Source organism: Cucumis sativus, chromosome 2 (assembly GCF_000004075.3).
Source record: "Cucumis sativus cultivar 9930 chromosome 2, Cucumber_9930_V3, whole genome shotgun sequence".
NCBI lineage: Eukaryota > Viridiplantae > Streptophyta > Magnoliopsida > Cucurbitales > Cucurbitaceae > Cucumis > Cucumis sativus.
Window position 1 is genome coordinate 17,031,813 of NC_026656.2, and position 20,778 is coordinate 17,052,590.

Consider the following 20,778-nt stretch of genomic DNA (forward strand, 5'->3'; position numbering starts at 1 on the left):
AATTTAAATCAACATCCAACTCGAGGAAAATAACTCGCAACACATCTTAAGGGACAAATGCATGCACAACAAACTTGAAAATAATATATATATATATATATATAATATATATATATATATATATATATATATATATATATATATTATATATATATATATATATATATATATATATATATATATATATATATATATAGCAAACACATAAATAATTTATAATAGGTTGAGCTTTTCAAAACTAAAAATAAAAAATTTATTTAAGTTGAAATAATATATATATAGCAAACACATAATTAATTTATAATAGGTTGAGCTTTTCAAAACTAAAATAAAAAATTTATTTAAGTCGAAATTGATGTTAGTTAATAGAATAAGTAAAGATAGTCACAATCAAGTCACTCTCATATTAACTTAATTCACACGTGAAAGTTTAAAATTTAAATGGATAAGTTCTTAAAACTTTAACAAATACGACATCCTCATAATTAATTATGGGTGTAAATTGGTAGGACAACACTTGATTACAGCGTGTAAAACTGGTGGCTATGTAGCAAGCCAATTTGGTTGGTTGTTGCCAAAGTTGGGTCATGATCATCTAGATTGATCCGAGACGAATACTGCTATCTGGTTCTTGAGAAAATCCATGATGGTGGCAATGATTCTTTCCCATAAACGGTAGACTCTGAGCTCATGAAAGAGCAACTGTATGTTTTCATTAAAGAAACATATTATGTATGTAATGATAGACGACAAAGCTGTGTAGAACAAGCCATGAGGAATAACATCCAAAAGTAACTAAGATCGAGGCTGTAAAGAGATCCCTCAGAGCTGCCACAACACCGTTGGTGACTCAATAGTATCAGGTGGTATACATTTCTATTATTCTATTATTGTGTGGTAAAGATCATCTATGTCAATCTTGAGCCTAAGTGTTATTAAATATTGGGCCTAAAGTTATATTGAAGATCAAATGACTATTGAGTACTTGTGATAGGTAATATTGGAAATTCACCAAGTCCAACGAATACCACGTAGAAATCAAAATAATTAGAAGAGAGATGCATTGGGGAGAAAAAAACTTACAAATCCGAATCCGCTGTTATTGTATTGCTAATTACCCATGGTATAGTTATCGGGATACGTTGAAAGAAGAAGCTTCTCATAAGGAATTTCATCAATGGCAGCATCGATGCTGCCATTGCGACTTCCTTTTTGGAAGAGTTCATATAGTTGCTCTAATGAAGCATAGGGTACCACATTCTTAATGCCCAAAAATTCCAATTTCTGGAAAACATATGAGCCATTTTGATAACCAACATTCCATCCGTTTTTTATTATCTGATTTATATCAGTGATTGGTTGAAGTTGTTGTACTGTGAACCATGACGCTAAATTCGCTGTATAGCCTTGAATTAGGAAGAACGCCACAAGTAACCATATCGCTACCACCGTCTTTGCTTGACTGCTCTTCAATGTCTCCACTGGAATATGTTGAATTCAAAAGAGTTCAAAGGAGACAGTTAATTAGAGGTGTGGCTGGATTGACATTTTAAAATCAATCTAAACAAATATGCACTAAATTAATTGGATTGTCATTGTTATTAAAGAAAACTTTTTTTAGTTAATTGCAGTATGTTTTGATTTTTAAATTGTTAAAATCATTTTTTATTGCCCTATTTAAAATTGGTTTTGAATGATTAAAAGCATGTTTTAGTTTGGACTAAAATCTTAGAAACAAATAGTTATTTTAAATCATTTCAAAATTACTCTCTCCAATATATCTTCACTCTTCACTCATTGCTTGAAGTCTCATACCAAGTCACCCTCAAACCTTATGTGTTAGTAGAGTATAATTTAGAAAAGCGGAAAAACACTAGATTTTTTTTTAAATGAACATTTTTTTTAAGAAAAGGATAGGTAGAATCATAGATGCACTCGGACGTGATCTCTACAGGGTGGACAACTTCTTAACATCCTAACATCTCTACTTCAAAAAAAAAAAAAAATCTAGAGCAAGTAAAACTGATTCAATAGAGTCAACGTATGGTAGGGTGCCTCGTAATAATCAATTAGACGTGGGATTCAAATATCTATTAACATTTTAATAACCACTTGATATTAAGTTTATAAGATACTTTGTCTCTAAACAACTGCCAATTAAGTATATTTTGAGTTACACAGAGAATAATATCTTGATCTAGAGGTTTTGTTGTCCAGTAATTATGGAAGTTGAAAGAGTTTGTTGGCATAGACTTTCTATCTATAAGCGAGATGATACTAGATAGTAGTATAAAAAACTTGAATTAATTACCTTGTGCAAAAAAGGTGATGCGGAAGGAGATCCAAATACTGGTCTAGAACTGTTTTGATGCAGAACCATGAAATTGTTCGTTGTCTCGGTGTTCCAGAATCCAAACGACGGTACTCATAGAAAGAAAAAAACCCATAAATTGCAAGCCAGAGGTCCCAACTCAAGGGCTTGACAAAGAAGATCGAACGGTTCTCCAAACCCATGTCACGTCTTACAGGAACCACCAAAGAAATTCCAGCTTGGGTGAATGGCACAGTGAAGTCTACCAACAAAGATCTATTTGCTAATATTGTTATATCTCCAGTTGCAGCATCAAATTTCTGTCCACATAAACATACATCTCACCCTATATATATTAACTTTAATTTAAACAACAATAATCTATCTACTATCTAGGCTTAAGCCTTGAGTGTGGGGTTCTATTATTTGTATCTATTTTTCGTTGGTTTCTAAATTTCAAAATGTTACACCTTTATGTTTCATTTTTGTTTTTGTTACATTTCTAACATTTGAATTTTAATTATTCAATTTGGTCATAACACATTTTAACCTTTAATTAACACGTCATAGTTATTTTTAGAGTTGTTTTCCAAGTATAGAATAATGAACAAAAACATTTTTACAAATAGTTAGCCTATCCAAATAACTAAGTGAATATAGTAGGAACAATTATTCAAACACGAGAAAAAAGTATGTAACATTCTAAAACATAACAACAAACAAAAATTAAACTCTAAACTCAAACATAAAAATGAGCACTTTGAAAATTAGTATCCAAATAAAAATTAGACTCAAAACCAAATATTAAAAAAAGGTTTATTTTTCATAAAATTTTCATAACTCTATCAACTTAGACAGTAGTAACTATTTAGTTTTTTGTTTTTAAAATTTAAGTATATGAATAAAAAAATAATTAGGTGCATTATTCTTGATATCATCTATTCTTGTGCATCTCATTAAATTGTTCAATCATAATTTGTCATGTGACAAATTTTGTTTTTCTTTTCTTGAAACAAATATAATTTTAATATTTTATTTATGTGAGTGCTAATAAGACATGCACGAAGACCCACACATTTTGGAATATTCTTCACATTTTGACAATTATTTGATGTCGTAAAATGTTGATTAACGACATTTATTCTATGTCATGGAATAACTTATTGCGACAATTTTTGGAAACTGTCATGGAAGGACTTTCCATGACTCTCGCTTCTATGATTAAAAATAATTGTCGTCGTAAACCACTTTTCTTGTAGTGGCGTTTCTAGTATCTGATCTGTTTGGTAGTTTATGTTTTAAACAACCGGTAGAATGGTTCAACTTTTGGTGGGACTAAAGTATTCAATCATAGAATTATTACCTTTTCGAGTTTGTTGAAAGGTTTGGCGAAGATAATCTTCTTCAGCTCTGGACTGAATACCAAATAGTTCTTGGATTGCATCCCACAGATCTTTAGAATGCTCGAATCCCATCAGTTTAGTGGCTATTTCCAGCGTCATAGAATTATACATCCACCCAAGGAGTAGTTGGTCAACGACTAACCAGGCTTCAAAGCCAGGATTAACGACTTCTTCAGTTGGGGTACTCATGGAGCTGCTTGCCATGGTTTGGGAGCTTGCCATCTCGGCAGTCGTCTCGACAGTTGATTGTGTCGTAGAACTGACAGTAGGTCGACTTACATACATCGAAGGACATGGTATGTGGCCCAGCATGTATCCTTCAATTTTGTACCCTCTCAAGATTGGAAGAGCAAGATGTTTCCAAAGTAGAAGGTTGCTTCGATCTAGCTTGGTGGTTGTGACTTGATTGAGTAATTGATTGAGAGGTGAGCTGGTGAAATTAAGTTTTCCAGGATTTCCATTGGCGTTGGCCATCTTTAGCTCTGATACCACGTGAAGAATAAAGAACTTGTGGGAATATTTTCTGTATGTATTCACTGCAATTTTGAGAGACCTTTTGGTCTATATTTATAGAGCAGATATCGTGTAATTAGGGTAAAATAATGAGAAGAAGACGTAAAACAGAAAGATACATGTCACATTTTTACGCATATATAATCTGCCACAAATAACATGAATATAACAAATAGAGGAATCAAAAATAATTTCCACAGTAGTGGTGGTCATCTTGCTAACATACCAAATTACTTTGTATGCATTGCACTATTACTTTCACTACTGTCTTGGATGTTGCTTTCCTCCTTGACAATCCACCCATGAAACACTACAATGCTTTCTTTTGTTGACGTTATTTTATTACCACTTTTTGATATTGCATGCTGCATAAGTTAGGTTTAACCTGATCCGATGCAACCTAATCGGGTTGGGCCAGACTTGAGGAAAATCTATCCAACCTACCCGCTTACACTCTACCTAGAACCAACAATTTCTTCCAACCTATCCTCAAATGTCCCCTTTTCTAACCCAGTTTCTTTCATTCGGTAGCAACTTGGTTTTAACTCGATTTAAATCTAAATTCTATGTTGATATTGTTAAAAGTAAAAGTGTAAGTTGTATGGTTGTCAATTGATGTATTCAATAATTTACTAACGATGTTACTACTCGAAAAATTCTTTACACTTAATTTAATACATTTGAGTTTGACTTAAGTTTTAAAATAAAATCTATTAGTTAAAATTGAAATAAAAAATTAAACTCTATCATTTGATAACCATTTGGTTTTTTTTGTTTTGTAATGATTTACATATTCCTTAAATACAATGGTTGAATTGTATTCTTAGCCAAAATTTAAAAGTAGAAAAAAAAATTTTGAAAGGTACTTTTTTTAGTTTATAAATTTACCTCGATTTTTAAAGGTAGAATATAGATAACAAAGGAAGAAAGCTAAATGTTAAACTGGCATTAGACTTAATTTTTAAAAAGTAAAAAACAAAAATACATTAATTATCAAACTAGGTCTTAGTTATTAAAAAAAAAAAAAGGTTTTTTTCTTAAATTACAAAGTTCCTTATTATTTGATGTGTCTAGTAGGTTATCAACTCTTTTGCATTTAATAAGTCTTCAGCATGTGTTTAGTATTTCAAATGGTTTTTTTTCTAAAAAAAAAATACAGATTTACCAATTGATCTATTAGATACACTCCTTGAAGTGAAAGGAAGTCATTCAACTTAGTGAGCTTGAAGATTTATCACAACAACCTTGCTTAGAATAAATGAACTCCCTTTCTATGAAAGTGTTTGAATTGTATGCACTAGGTTGGGTTGCTCTAGTTTTTTATGATAGGTTCAGCAAAGTATAATATAAAAGCAATTAGAAAAGTCAAATTTACACCATATTTGTACAAAATTTAGAACGATCCCTAAAATAAATATTAAATCTATGCTTTTGGTTGAACAATTTTGAAATACTAATATAAAGATAAATTTCTTATGAATATCTTTACTCTTTGGGAGAGATGCTTAGCAATAATATTTTGCTATACGAAATGTTATGAAACAAATTTACAAAATAAAAAAAAAAAAAATCGCCCAATTTTTCTTTCTTGAAAATAAAGTATTGCCCAGTTAATTAACGCAAAAGAAAAGCGCTTCAATTTATAAGAATGAGAAAAAGGGGTTGAGCATTTTCCGAAATTATAATGAGGTATAATAGGTGGGTCCACTCCATGCGACCGTTGGGTAACGTTACAAATTCCAAATTTCAAAAAAGTTGGGTCCTTTTCCTGGGATTGCCTTCCGTTGGCAACGGCCACTTCCCCCATTCTTGTCCATGAAAGCAAGCAAGTGAGAGAAGTCGAGAATATTATTTGCAATTGGGACAGAAGTAAAAGAATCTGGGAAATCAAGCGATTGGTTATTTATTGAAGTTCTTTGAGTTTGGGGTTGGAGAATGGCGAGTCTAGCACCGGGAGTTCTTGTGAAGCTTCTTGATGGAATGAATTCTGGAGTGAAACCCACAAGCGATCACCGGAGCTCGCTGTTGCAGGTGACGGACATTGTGCCAGCAGATCTGGATGAGAAAAACCTGTGGCCTAAGCATGGATTCTATATCAAGGTGTCGGATTCTTCACATTCAATCTACGTGAGTCTGCCTTCGGATCAAGACGATTTTGTTCTGAGCAACAAAATGCAGCTTGGTCAATTCATTTACGTGGATAAATTGGAACCTGGGTCGCCCGTCCCACTGATGAAAGGCACGAAACCACTCCCCGGGCGGCACCCTCTGGTGGGAACGCCGGAGCCGCTGATGGGTTTAAGAAAGAAAGGGGAGAAATGTGATGATAAGTCAAAGGCCGCAAAGGCAAAAGTTTCGTGTCCGAGGCGGGGTTCTTGGGGAACAGGAACAGGGCTGGGCCTGGGAGATGGGAATTCTTCACCCCTGATTCTGAAGCCCCTTCCACTGGACTTTGAGCAATGCACCCCCGTGAAGGAGCGTGCAACTTCCAGCTCCCTGATGACGTCTCCCGTTGCTGGGGGCAAGAAGGGAATCCGGTCTTCCTTTGGTGGTAGTCTGTTGGGTAAACTCGAAACCCCTGCCCCTACTCCTTTAATGCTTAGGAAAAGCTGTGCAACCATATCCAAATTCCCTAGAAGCAAGAGCGTGTGCGAGCGAGAACCAAGGATTTCGCCACCAACTCCCTTCAACTCAGCTGTAGGTACTATTCATTATTGTTCAACTTAGTTTCAAGTGCTGCTGTTGCCTGTTGGCCTTGAAACATGTTATCTTTCATTTCATTCTTTGGCTTGTTGTCACGTTGCAGTGAAGAAGAGCGCCACTCCACCCCCTAGTTTGCGAAGAAATCAAAGAACCCCAGCTCCAGCTGCCTCTACCTCCCCCATGCCAAAGAGTTGCGACTCTGATGATAGCCTCACCGCTCTTCCCATTAACTTACCAGGAAAACTCAGCATACTGGGCAAGGAAGCTGTGCAGCAGAGAGATACAGCGCAGAAGAATGCCCTCCACGCCTTAAGAGGAGCTACTGCCACGGAGGCTTTAATTAGATCCCTCAGGTACCGCTATATACAGCTACAACCATTCTCTGTCACTTTTTTTTTTTTCATCGCTGGTTTTTCTAAGATATCTACTTTGTGGTATGTAATTGTAGGATGCTTTCCAGGTTGAGCAAATGGGCTAGAGCCGACGCTCCCGCCAACTGTTTCAACAAGTTTCTTGAATTCCACCAACAAATAATGCAGGCCGTAAGTGATATGGTGTCCATTCAAGCCGCTACTGAACTGGCTCAGAACCAGGCTTCCAAGGAGGAACAAGAATCTCCCTCCATATTAAGCGATATCACCCGCAACTCTAATAATCCAGAAGCAAGTTTATCCAAAAGAAGGTGTGGGTTGTACAAATCGGTGGGAGCTTTTCCAGATAGAAGCGAGCAAAAGAAAACCAAGTTTGGGAAGCAGAAAACAGCAGCAGCATCTGTTGGGAAATTGGGCATGGAAAGCAGTGGTAGTGGTGAGAATGATGAAAATCAGAAGCCACCAGTGCCAATGCCAATGGCATCGTGGTGCAGCTTGAGCGACACAATCAAACTGGGAAGGCAGATTGAAATGGAAGCTGGAAAGTGGTTCATGGAGTTCATAGAGAAAGCATTGGAAGCTGGTATAACGAAGACCAAGGGAGCGGGGGACGAGGATATCAGGAAAGTTCCTCAGTCTCTACTACTCAAGCTCATCAACTGGGTTGAGGTTCAACAATGTAACACCAACAAGATGGGGGCACTTCATCCCAAAGGATCACAAATTGCTCGCAAATTAAGGATCAAAATCAAGAACCCTTGATTATTAATATATATACACGTTATTTTTTTACTTTAATATTTCTGGCTTTAGAGGTTTTTTTTTTAAAGAAAAAAATATTTATGTAAAAGACATCACAGCTTAGCTCCCATATGCATAGACAACAAAAAGATTTTGGATTTAAAATGCCTTCATTTCTAAAGTACTAAAAAAGAATCCTTTACTGTTACGAGTTAGTTTGGATTGATTTTGTAATAATTAAAAAAGGTTGAACAGAATTTAATCGGTTGAGTTCAGTTTTGGGTACTCAAAGGTTCAAATTAGGGCTTTTACATTTATCCTCCATTTCCCACATTACTCGAAGGTAAGAAATTTGGAATTAGGCTTTTATAGTTGAGAGACGAAAAACGTCTTGAATGCTACATGTTCTTGCCCATTTATTAATTAGGTAGCAAAAAGCCATTGGCAGCAAAAAGTAACATAAAAATAAGAGAGATGACGACAGCCACATAATCACCCTCAAAATTCTATTCATCACATTAGCTAGCAGGGATCGGGAGAGAAAGAGTTAAGTGAAATCGCGGGGTAGTTTCAGAAGCCGCGTTTTTAGAGCACGCGTGTCTTTTTATGATTGGTTAGACGTGACTTTTGAAGTTTCTATTTTTTACTAATATTAATTTCGTTTTTCTGATGAGAAAAATAAATAGAAATGCAAGAATCCAACTTTGCATTACTGGAAACATTTAAAATTTATCTCCATTATCTTCTACACGACAGTGACAAACCTCGTGACTATCCCCTCTTCGTAAATTCTAAGCCAGTCTCGGGACAGTTTCGTCATTTCATTCCTTTTCGGTGGCCAACAATTATGGAACATCCTAATTCTATAAATGTATTAGTACTTCATAAAAGTATACGTATAAGTATAATGATTCAATTCTTCGTCGTCCCTACTTGCTATGCCTTCTTCATCTCTTCTTTATTATTTTTTTTCTTTTAATAAAATTATCCAATACATCTAATCTTGTTTCTACTTTTGCTTAGTGGTCGCCAGCCAGCTAGTGAATTTTAAGAAATTATTAATAATGAAAGAATGTACGTGGAGTTCTTGTCAATATGTGTACTATTTTTATGATTCTTCCAATATAATCTTTTTTTTTCTACATGAAAATCAAATTCTTGCTAAACCAACTTCTTTAGGTTATAGCAGAGAACAAGGTAATGAAAAGGAAAAGGAATAAAAGAAGGTAACAAACTAAAGTACGAAAACGATCTAAAATGGTGATCAATCAACTTTTTAATGTTGTCTGTCAAATGTGAATCGTCTTATACTTTGAACGGTGGTGATGATGCGAGTGCCCAAGGACACGAACGATCACACTCTTGCTTTCTTTTTCCATAAAGAATTTATGACAAGAAATGCAGTGAAAGACTACAGGTGGGAGAATTTATGAGGAACCACAAAGTTGGTGGTTCCTTTTTGTGTAATAATAATAATGGCCTTCAATTTATTGTCATTCGACTTTCATCTTTTTTGGCAAAGGAGTTAAGTTCAAACCTCTACCAATTAAGTACCCATTACACTTCAATTCACTAGGGAAAAAAAAAGTTTCAGTCAAATAGATGTAGGACGAGGATCGAACCTAGAATCTACATGCAAAATTTAATAATAATAGAATATTATTTAATATATATTATAATTTAACACCTTAAAATTAATATTAAAATATAAAAACAAAAATGGGAAGACACACCCCTCGTCTCGTCCCTTAATAAATCTGCATCCTAAAACATTTGCAATAATAATGAAAAAAATCTTTCCCAACAATTTTGTTTTTCCTTTTACTAATTATCAATAAAACATAATCATTTTTAAAAATAGTAAAATAAATTAAAATATTTACAATTATAGCAAAATTTTAGATTTTATGAATATCACTTGTAGAAATATATATTAATTGCTATCAATGTTTATTATTGGTAGAATCTGAAAATTTTGTTATATATTGTAAATATTTTGTCAAATTTGTTATTTTTGAAAAAAAATCATATTCTTCCTAAATTTCGTGTTGTATAATATATTCTAATACCTTTTTAACAAATTAATTTAAATATATAAACTTTTAGGGAGGCAAGATATATGTTTCTAAATTTTAATTAATTATTCACGTTTTCAAGGTCATATCTTGGATGTAATACACTGTCTAAGAACCGTCTACTTCACTTTTCATTGACATCCAGAATAAAAGGAACAAACTTCTAATGAACATGCATAAGGTCTTCCTAAACTTAGTGAAAATTATTGTTAGCTAGATACTGATGGTTAATTTTAAATCCATCGATTTGGGGTTTGATCTAAAGTTCAAGATGTGCAATAATTCCAATCATATAAGCCATGAATTTTAGGAATGCTCTCATTGAAACCAGTTGGCGATTATCAAAGAAGAAACTGAACTCCAGCCGTAGACAACCTACAAGACATCAACAACAATAAATGAGATTAGAAGCCTAATCATTACGCATCCTGAAGGCACACAAAAATTAGAAATCAAGCTATTAACAAAGTAAATACCGTAAATGTAAATCATCCTCTTTGAGATAATCTTTCAAACAGTTTTGGTTGTTAGCAACAAATGTTGAATATGAGTTTCCTCTAAATCAGAACAGTACTATCAATCAAGAAGCACAAAATTGAGAATATAAAAACCAATGATATAGAAAGTTTAAATTAACTTGAAACTGGTAAATCGAGGTGAAAGTGGTCAAGATTTTGCATTAAAAAGAATGGTTTGAGCTTGAATAAGAACGGATGAAAATATGAAGGGAGGAAGAAAACCTACTAGAGAGAAAAAGGGTGGTGTGAAACGAATTCTAGGTCTTAAAAATTCGGAGGAGCCAACTGCCCCATATATATTTTATTTAATAAAAATCACACTTATGAAATTCAAAATTTTAACATCCAGCTTTTTTGGAACCAAAATGGTAATTTTTTATATATGGAATAAATAGCAAATAAAAAGTATACTTGCAATGCATAAAAAAGATGCTACTAATCGATGAAATATACAACATAAAAAAAATTGTTACTAAATAGTTACATTTGTGAATTTAACACCAAAAAAAAAAAAGTTACATTTGTGTTATTGTGTACTAAAAAAAATGGATGCATCTTCTTTTTATATTGTCATAGATATATTTGCAAAAATTTCAAACTTTGTCATCTTCATTGCTGCAATTGAATATATATCACAACAATTTTGAGAATGTTGGGTAAAAACTTCTTAAAATAAGCACAATTAGCAGCTGTTTGCTCATGTGTTGTTCAAATTAGTACTACACCAAACATGACTGATTATCACCATTCACATCCATTAGAAAACTAATGTTAAGTATAAACTGCAAAATTAGTATAAAAAGTTTTCGTGATGAATAATCTCTCGTTCAATGAATATTACACTCCTGTTATTTAGGTTAAGAAAAAAAAAGATTATGAGACTATTGTGTATTCGTTGGAACTATTGGATCGACTACCAAATTATAAAACTTGTGCATCATTTCTATAGATTGCAGCATAGCATAAATTTAAAAATTGAGCATAGGTTCGAAACATATCTTTAAAAAACTAGATGCGTATGAGGACACGTTTTATATATAAATAATAATGAACAAACGTGTACAACTAAATTAGTGATACAACAATTTATTTGCCAAATCTATTTTATTCACACATCTTGAATGCATCAAACTACGTCTGTAAAATCTTTGAGCCCAAAGTCTGTCTGTTAAATCTCTGAGCACTTGGGTTCGATGGATCAAATTTAATCTGGAAAATACTTTTTTCTTAAGGAAAAAGTCCAGCGGCACCACAGAGAACTCAATGGCAACCAAGTAATTTTCTAATTATTTATCTTTACAACCCTTGCGAGCAAAAATTAATGGATGAATGTGGATAATTAAATGCAAAGAATCTTTTTCTTTTGATTATATGCGGTCCTGTGAAAATCTGTTGGGCTTTCCAAAAAAAACAAATATATATAATTATAAGTGTTCACCTTAGCTCAACTGAAACTTCAATTCAAAATCATGAATGAATTTTAAAAGAAAAGATGAAATTACCTTGTTTCAAATTTATTGTGTTGATGGTTTTCTCTAGGTGATCACCCAGATTTTCTAAAATAAAAATTTTCAACTACTCGATTGTTTTGGGTTTCTGGGTGCATCAAGATTAGATTGAGATTTTACCATTTTTAAATATTTTCAAATTTTATTAACTTTTTTATCTCTTCAAGAAAATTATTCAAATCTTCCTTGTGCCTCTCCAACATCTCAAAGCCATCCACAGCAGTGCCCGTCGATTGAAAGTCGGTGGTTATGGAAAATTAAAATTTCGGAAATGGAAGACTGAAAATTAGAAAGTTTGGGAACAGAAAAAGAACGCTTGAACTTCAGAAAAGGAAAAGGAAAATTCGTTAAAAGGATTTAATATGGGAAGGGGTAGTCTTGCCATTTTAAAAATATTTAACAAAACTAAATAAATTAATAGAAAGAATTCAATTTAAAAAATTTAGATGACATAAGCTAATTATTTGACAATATTGCTGACACCTAGTGCAATTTTCCAATTTTTTTAACTCATTGATTAATTATATAAATATAGTGTAAATTGAATTATGCTCGTTTTTTTTTTGTTAAATATAAATAAAATTTTAAATAGGTTAAAAAAAAGGAAATGCATGGTATGGTTTTCTTTTTACGAAACCAAAAGCAAAATTAGAAAAATTCATGTATAAACTTTGCAATGATATATGCTTTGCAATCTATTTGAATTTGCACGATTACCTCTCCTAGAGAGAAGGAAATAAATTTTTATAAACGAAAAAATAAAAGATGGAAAAACCTATTTATTTTATTTCTGTATGGTGTGATTTATTAAAGCATGTTTGATAACATTCATATTTTCTATCTTTTGTTATTTATTTTTTTAGGACAAGAAACAAGATTATATTTAATAACTATTCTCATTTTCTGTTGATTGAAAAAAAATACATGTTTAATAATTACTTCTTGTATCATTTTTTTAACATCTTCCCTTATTTTTTTAGTTATATAATTTAATTATGTAAAACTATAAAATATATAGAATTCATTAAAATATTTAAAAAATAATTATAAAACAGTTAAAAAATTAATAGCTATAATAAAATAATTTTACTAATATGCTATTAAAATTTGATTGAAAATATTATTTCTTATTCCATTCATTTCACTTAAAAGAGAGTGGTTGCGGAATATTAAAGGTAACATGTAAATAACTATATAATATAAAACTTTATCTAATTTTGATGATACTAAAAATAATAAATTTAAATTTAAAAGAAAATATACATGCATATTGCAAAACTTTAAATTTCATTTAAAATTTAGAAAATATTTAAATAAATATATTCACAAATTAAATTTGAAAGATAAAAATAATATATAAATTAAATATTAAAATAAAATATACATGCATATTGTCAAACTTTAAATTTCATTTAAAATTTAGAAAATATCTAAATAAATATATTCACAAATTAAAATTGAAAGAAAAAAATAATATGTAAATTAAATATTAAAAAATCAATAAACATAAAATATAAAATAAATATAGCTAAATAGAAAAAAAAGAGTTAGATCCCCAATTTGAAAATAAAATAATACCTTAATCTAAAATATTGAAATTGTAAAACTTGAAATTAAATTAACATATAATTATGAAATATAATAATCAATAGAAAATCTTTCAAAAATAGAACATTTGACCATATATAATTAAGTATATAACTAAGTGTAACAAAATTTTATCTTTTATGTTTTTGTTAGTGTAAATAGTTTACCAATTTAAGACCTCTAGGCCAAAAAGAAATATAGGTATGTCTCCCACCAATAAGCCACTTAGAGATTTTAACATAAAAATATATAATCAAATATAAAAAGAAAAAAAGAAAAATCATCAAAGTTGGTAATTATAGTTTTTTTCATTTTTGCAACTAGAAACCTTTCTTAAATTTTGGAAAGGAAAAACAAGAATAATGTAAAACAATGAAAAACAAACAAGAAAAAAGAAAGCTATCAAAGGGCCACCTTAGTTAACTCCCACGTCTATTCCCACTCCTATGCTGACTCCTGGTACTCCTTTTTCTGTTTGTTAAATGTTAGGTGAGAACATAATTTACCAATAATGCAATGCAGATATAAATCCGGTTGCCCGCCACTGTCCTTCAGCCACATGGGATGGGTATCAAGTGTTATTATACATAAAAAAGTATTATGTAGCAAACGGTAGTTAGAACTTAGATGTAGATGTATTAGAAAAAGATGGGTGCACAAGATGCAGCCAACTATTATTGGTTTAAAGAAGAGTCGCACTCACAAGAAGCAAGTGAGTGAGCTGTCTCATGGCATATCCGTCACCACACAACAAAGCAATGTAGGCCCAGCCCATATATATAGATACAGGACCACCTCATCTCATCTTTTCACACTTTGCATTCTATGGTTTATTTACTAGCTTCGCACACACCGATCCAATTTGCAATTGGCAATGGCAACCAAATCCACTCAACTCCCATCTAATTCCCTTTCATTTCTTCCAGGAATTACAATCACATTTACCCTTTTTCGGACATTAAGTAAGGCAAAAAAAAGAAAAAAAAGAAAAATATATATAGATTTTTACCTCTATTTCGAAATCCAATTGAAAAGCGAAGGAGCAATTAACCTTAAAATTAACCTCTCAAGTCATGAGCCACATCTCCGATTAGTCGGCCACAGTCCACGTCATGTCGTTCTCGAAGATCCAGTGGCACACTTCGACCCGACCAGGAGCGGAGCCGAGAGCTATGAAGGCCCCGTGAGCGGGGCTCCAGGCGGAGGTGTCCAGGTGACAGATAGCAACTCCATGGTTGACGGTGGCTTTAGTGGCCGGATCCAGCAGATCCACCTCGTACACTCGAACCTTGGGCACAGAGTGGCAATAGTAGAGTAGGTAAGGGAACAGACTCTGATGGCAAGACACGGACTCTGTCACCTTCCCACCGTTCATCCCTTTTACCTTCCCAATCATTATGTTCCCCTTCGACCCCTTCGTGTTCTCCGTCGTCTGGACCACCACGTTCCGCCCCAGCACCGACGTCGCGAAGTCTATCATATCTTCCACAGAACCCACGCACCGCTTCGTCTCCCCGGCGCTGGGCAACCTCTCGCACTCCCTTACAGTCTCCGTCATCATTGTCTCCATCGACGAGTTATCCCCTGCGTGGAATATCTGCTTCATCACCCCCAGCTTCGAGCTCGAAAAGGGTAGCTTGGACAGGATAGATCGAGGCAAGAACGACCTCTTTGGCATTTTATCTCTTATGTCTGGCATCGCCATCACCGACCCCTTCCTCAGCATCGACTCGCGGAAGAACTTCCCGGGCTCTACCCACCTCTTTGCCAGACTTCCGCTCACCGACATTTTCGCACCCCCAGAGCTAACATTGCTGTACTTCGCAAAATTTATTCCCTGTTTCGCGTAATCCTTGAACGTCGTATTCACACCATACGTCTTGAATCCCACGCTCTGGCCATTCCCATTCTGACCATAACCACTAAATTTGTCCGTACCCTCGTTGAAGGATTTCCCGTAACTTGCGAAATTAACCTTGGCAGAGTTCGAGTTCTTGGAGTAGGACTGGAATGAATCGTCCCCCACATTGGCCTGGTCCCGGTAACTAGAAAAGCTTTCAATCGCTCCATTCCCACCCTCGCCATAGCTCCTGAAGTTATTCTGTGGGTTGTTCTGATCGTTGCCGTAATTGGTGAATGTGTCGTTGGCCCCATTTCCCTCTGCCCCGTAGCTGGAAAACCGTGAGCCTATGACGTTTGCGCTGGTCCCGTATCCCGTGAACTCGTTTGGACCCCCATTTCCACGTTTACCATAGTTAACAAACGACTGGTCTCCAGCGTTTGCGTTCTCGCTGTAGCTTTTGAAGGATTGAGATCTTCCAGTGGCATCAGAGGAGTAGGTGGTGAACCGGAGATTTGGGACATTGACTGATTGTTCGTAGGTTGTGAACTTGCCGTCCCCTCCGATGGCTTTGGAGGCATAAGTGTTAAAGCTCTGGTCTGGGACGTTGGTGTCAGTGCCGTAGACTGAAAATCGGTCGGTGTGGCCCAAGGCCTCGTGACTGTAGCGCCTGAAGGAATCGACGACAACATTGTCACCATTGGAATAGTTCTTGAAAGAGTCGATTCCACCAGATCTTTGGGTGCCGTAAGTGGTGAAGTTCTTATTGGAATAGACGGCAAAGTTAGAGTCCCTGTCGTGCTTGGCCAAAGAGGGGGATAAATCAGGGAAACAGAGCAAGTTTGCGGCGGAGCAGAAGTCGGGAAGGCGAGAGGAGAGAGCATTTTCGGCTGCGAGTTTGGCGAAGGCCGCCGACTGCACGGCCGTCAAGGGAGACGCCTTGGAGAAGAGAAAACTGGGTTTGGGGAAATCGTTCCGCACCTCCTTGTTCCAATAACGGTTAAGAAAAGCTTTTGGGGTAAAAGGGTCATCCTCGTCGCCGGCTGTAGAAACCTGCTTCCGCACAGCAATATAAACCACCAGAACCGAACATACATTACTAACAGTTTACAATTTACAATCAGAGATGAGTAGAGGAGGGATTTAAAACTTAAATTAAAGAGAATTAAACACTGAAATGGAGATGGACTTACATTGAGAGAGGAAAGCGAGAAGATAAAGAGATAGAGGGGAACCACATAGAGCGTGGGTAATCTGTGCATTTCTCTTTTGAGTTTTGTTTGTATTTTAGTTTGTATTCCAGCTAAGAAGAGGGAGGGGGTGAGATTTGAGAATGTTGGTGTGCGGTTGTAATTGTGTGCAGAAATTTATAGCGGTTTTCACACTACCAAAGATTAGAGTGGTTTTCAAATTTCCCACACCATTTAGGGGAAAAGAAAAGAGGGTATGGCGCAGAATAGCAGAGGAGAGAGAAAGACGCAAGAAGGGGATCGGGGGAATGGTTGGGTTGGGTTGGGTTGGGGTTGCGGTGGCCCCCGAGAAGGTGTATTGAAATTGAAAATGAAAATGGGATGTTTTTTGTTTGAGTTTGGAAATGGGAAGGATAGAGAGAGTGGACTGGAGTCTCCTTTTTCTTTTCTTTTTTGCACGCGTTACCTCCATTTATCTTATTTTCTTCTGTTTCTCTTTCTTTTTTTCCCCCCAAATTGGTCATCCAACAAATTTTATTTGGCAAATCTAATTTATTCACACATCTCGAATGCATCAAACTATGTTTGTCAAATCCTTGAGCTCTTGTGTTCCATGGTTGAAAATTAATTTTGGAATATACTTCTTTGAAAAGAAAAAAAAAAAGAAAACGGAGAAAATCGAAAGTGAAGTTCTAAATAGTGTTTTTAAAGTTAGGTTAAATTTGAGGAATATTTGAAGCTTCTGCTATTTTGATTCTTATTTATATAAACAGTAAAAAAATGTGTGGCAATACTGGTGAAGGAACATGTGTTTTTTATTTTCTTATTACACGTTGTTGGTTGGAGGCAAAATTTTACAATTCTTTTTAGAAATTTTTTCTTATTTTTTTCTAATGCCTAACATTGAGCGAAATACATATGTACGCCTTTGAAGCAATATTTTTATTTTATCAAACAAGTTCTTTTTCTCCAGAAACAGGATCCACAAATAATCAGAACATGGAACAAAAAGAAACAGAAACGTAGAAAGTTTTCTTTTTTCTGTTTGTTAACCGGTAGGTTACGTGGTTTAATAAAGGAAAGAACGGCAAAGGCAACCGAAATGTTGTGATTTTAAAATAAAACGCATTAAAAGTTCATTCCATTCTCACCCGAGCTCCAAACTCCACCCACAAAACGCCAACCCAACCACTTAACTTTAAAGGGATATTTGGGAGAGTGAACTCCCACGACTACGCCTACGCCTACTCTACTCCTTTTTCTGTTTGTTAAATGTTAGGTGAGAACATAAATTACCGACGATACAATGCACATATAAAGATGCTAATTAGGGTCGGAAAGTTTTCTTTTGAGGAACTGGGAAAGGGATTAAGATGGTGGGTGTTCGACATTTTGACTTGTTTCGATGAAAACCCGATTGCCTGCCACTGTCCTCCAGCCACATGGGATGGGCATATCATTAAATGCCATTGCCATAAACATGAAATGATGGATGCAGAGCTTGGGTTGTGACCCAGTTGAAAAAGTTAGATGTTGTCTCAATTAATTTCTTAAAACTACTTTGAATGCTTTCATTTCCTAGGGAAGGAACAATAGCTATTTAACTACATTAAATTAATTGAAACAACGTGTTGAATTTGATTTGATTCCCCTTTTCAAAAACTCTACATTTATAATTATCTGAATAAGAAAAAAGACCAAAGTCAAATTATAATTATCTGAATTGGCACAATAACATAATGCACGTGATCTCACATGCCACACCCTCTCCCATTTTCGAGTGTAAACTAATGAACTTTAACCCCAATGAAAATTTGAACGATCCTGTTTTTTCACATTATTCCACCAACTAAAAGTCTCTAATAACAACGCCTCTCTTCAAAAAAAATTTCCCAGTCTGATCAGTCAGAGTGATTGTTTAAATAAATCCTTTCATTTTCATTTATTTGCTTCTCAATTACTATTATTATTATTAGAATAATTGTCAAAAATAACAAATTTGACAAAATATTTATAAGTTATAGTAAAATTTTACATTTTATCAATAATAAACATTTGTTGTATAGTGATATCCTTCAGCATTGATAGCTAGTGATATCACACTGATACTCCAAAACTTTTGTTATTTTTAAAATGTTTTTATTATTATTATTAAATAAAAACTTATTATTATTATTGAATAAAAAAAAGTAGGAAAAGAAAGAAAGAAATAAATATACAGTGTGCTGATGATAATGATCTGCTTTTTCATAAAACTGGTCGCTAACTATCATTGGATTTAATGATTCATCATGTGGGAGTCGTTGAATTCTTCATAAAGTTTCCGTCTTTGGATCCCAGCCAATTTTTCCTTTGCTTTCCAATGGATCAAAAGAAGTGCATTTTCAAAAAAGTTGTTCCCCAGTTGATAATAACGTTTCACCATATTTGATTCTATTTTATAATAATATGACACTGATAAGAAAATTTAAAAGGCATTTTGCATATGCCAATTGGTAAAATGACAAACAAAAAGTTTGTGGATCAACTTGGAGTCTTTGGATTACTTTTGTGTTTAGCATGTTGTTTATTGGTAGAATGATCATATTGAACTGAAAAACGTGGTGTTTCTTTACAGATGAAGTAAATAAAGCGGACAGCTGAGTAAGATAATGTATTTATTATGTGAATGAGTGCAATAGTAGAACCCGCCGAGAGCTTTCAAATCAAGTTTCCTGCATTCAGAAGCATGTCCAGCTTATGATTGTTGGGGGTAGCTTTAACTTTGTTACCACAAAAAAAACTTTAGCAAAGCATTCTTGCACATGCTTGAGCTTTTCGTTTTGACATAGCATTCATTACAGCTTGCCCGGATGGAGAATTATTTGTCGATGTACAATACGTCCAACAGTCTTACACAAATATCCTCTTCTGAGTAGAGAATTTATAAAATCTCTTTGGATTGATGTTCACATTCACATTAGTAAAATCAATTTGATCGAGGAAAAGATAACTCCACTTATTAAAGTGTTGCCAACCAACCATGTAACCAATAACAAAAGGGAAGAGAAGAGCACCCAAAGTGGATGGGATAGTGGGAACTTCAATCATGGCCGCACGACCTTTGCTTTCATTTTGAAAGAATAGAGCATGGCATACAAGTAATTTAGCTCATCCTCCACAGCCGTGAGATTCGTGGAAGGAGATCAGAGTAAGCCAATCAGGGCTTGGTATTAAACATTTCATAACACCTCCCAACTTCTAGTTAAGAATCCCATAGACACTACTACTAATAGAATTTACAAACATCAGGTCGACCAAAAATATAAAGACGAAACTACAAGTGCCCTGGTTTCGAGTAGAAACATGATCATAGCCAAAAGAAAGATTAAACTAATAGGGCAGGCAATACGTGGGTCAGCAGAAGGCCTCTAGCCGTCCAATCATTTGAATGCTTTATGGTGTTGGAGAACAGAGGTATTTTGAAATAGGGAAAAAAAAGAGATAGAGGTAAGTGACATGAGATATTAGGACTTCAAATGTACACACTTCATTTCAAATGATGAATGTGCATGACGTCAAAGAGACGCAATGCAATTAATTAAACAAATACATTCATATGATCGCCACTTTCCCGGAAGCCTTGCTGATTCTCTTGTGAATTTATGATGCCTTTTCCATTACTTCCACTGCTTTCCTGTCTCATTCCGGGGACTCCACATTAGAGGCAGTCATTCTAAATGAAACAGACAAGTTTAGAATATACTATTGTGGAGCAAACCACCGAAATTGATGATTAACAAGAAATATTTCCTTCCTTCACGAACATATAAACGAATTGCAACATACATTAGAGCTAGAGGCTTAGCCATGTTAATTCTGACAGTAGATCACTGTTCCTTCCAACCTCCAACAGTAAAACCATTTTTAAGTACAAAGATTCCAAATTTCTCAATTTGACACTAGATCAGTTATTCCCTAAACTATTGCACATGAAATCCACACATTTTTAGGTAATCAAAATCATTTGAGCATTAGA

General features: G+C 34.4%; 3 protein-coding genes across 3 annotated transcripts; 1 reads left to right on the forward strand and 2 right to left on the reverse strand.

The window, feature by feature from the left end:
• Positions 1-428: 428 nt before the first annotated feature.
• On the reverse strand, positions 429-4,233 carry LOC116402180 (glutamate receptor 2.9-like). Its single transcript, XM_031881372.1, has 3 exons — positions 3,675-4,233; positions 2,312-2,631; positions 429-1,481 (listed from the first exon to the last, which is right to left on the reverse strand). Exons 1-3 carry the CDS (start codon positions 3,753-3,755, stop codon positions 1,349-1,351), a joined length of 534 nt encoding a protein of 177 aa, XP_031737232.1. The 5' UTR covers positions 3,756-4,233; the 3' UTR covers positions 429-1,348.
• Positions 4,234-5,870: 1,637 nt separating this feature from the next.
• Positions 5,871-8,304, forward strand: LOC101212478. The gene is made up of 3 exons (XM_004143024.3): positions 5,871-6,928; positions 7,034-7,283; positions 7,379-8,304. The coding sequence occupies exons 1-3, from the start codon at positions 6,163-6,165 to the stop codon at positions 8,061-8,063; spliced, it is 1,701 nt and encodes a 566-aa protein (XP_004143072.1). The 5' UTR covers positions 5,871-6,162; the 3' UTR covers positions 8,064-8,304.
• A 6,062-nt stretch (positions 8,305-14,366) lies between these two features.
• On the reverse strand, positions 14,367-17,181 carry LOC101211346 (polygalacturonase 1 beta-like protein 3). The gene is made up of 2 exons (XM_004142933.3): positions 16,764-17,181; positions 14,367-16,623 (listed from the first exon to the last, which is right to left on the reverse strand). Exons 1-2 carry the CDS (start codon positions 16,830-16,832, stop codon positions 14,821-14,823), a joined length of 1,872 nt encoding a protein of 623 aa, XP_004142981.1. The 5' UTR covers positions 16,833-17,181; the 3' UTR covers positions 14,367-14,820.
• Positions 17,182-20,778: the final 3,597 nt, after the last annotated feature.

Coding starts and splice junctions, on each gene's coding strand:
- LOC101212478 (XM_004143024.3), top strand. CDS start 6,163: ATGGCGAGTCTAGCACCGGGAGTTCTTGTGAAGCTTCTTGATGGAATG. Junction 6,929..7,033: donor TCCCTTCAACTCAGCTGTAG/GTACTATTCATT, acceptor GTCACGTTGCAG/TGAAGAAGAGCGCCACTCCA. Junction 7,284..7,378: donor GCTTTAATTAGATCCCTCAG/GTACCGCTATAT, acceptor ATGTAATTGTAG/GATGCTTTCCAGGTTGAGCA.
- LOC116402180 (XM_031881372.1), bottom strand. CDS start 3,755: ATGCAATCCAAGAACTATTTGGTATTCAGTCCAGAGCTGAAGAAGATT. Junction 2,632..3,674: donor CTTTCAACAAACTCGAAAAG/GTAATAATTCTA, acceptor TTATGTGGACAG/AAATTTGATGCTGCAACTGG. Junction 1,482..2,311: donor CATCACCTTTTTTGCACAAG/GTAATTAATTCA, acceptor AACATATTCCAG/TGGAGACATTGAAGAGCAGT.
- LOC101211346 (XM_004142933.3), bottom strand. CDS start 16,832: ATGCACAGATTACCCACGCTCTATGTGGTTCCCCTCTATCTCTTTATC. Junction 16,624..16,763: donor TCTCGCTTTCCTCTCTCAAT/GTAAGTCCATCT, acceptor GTGCGGAAGCAG/GTTTCTACAGCCGGCGACGA.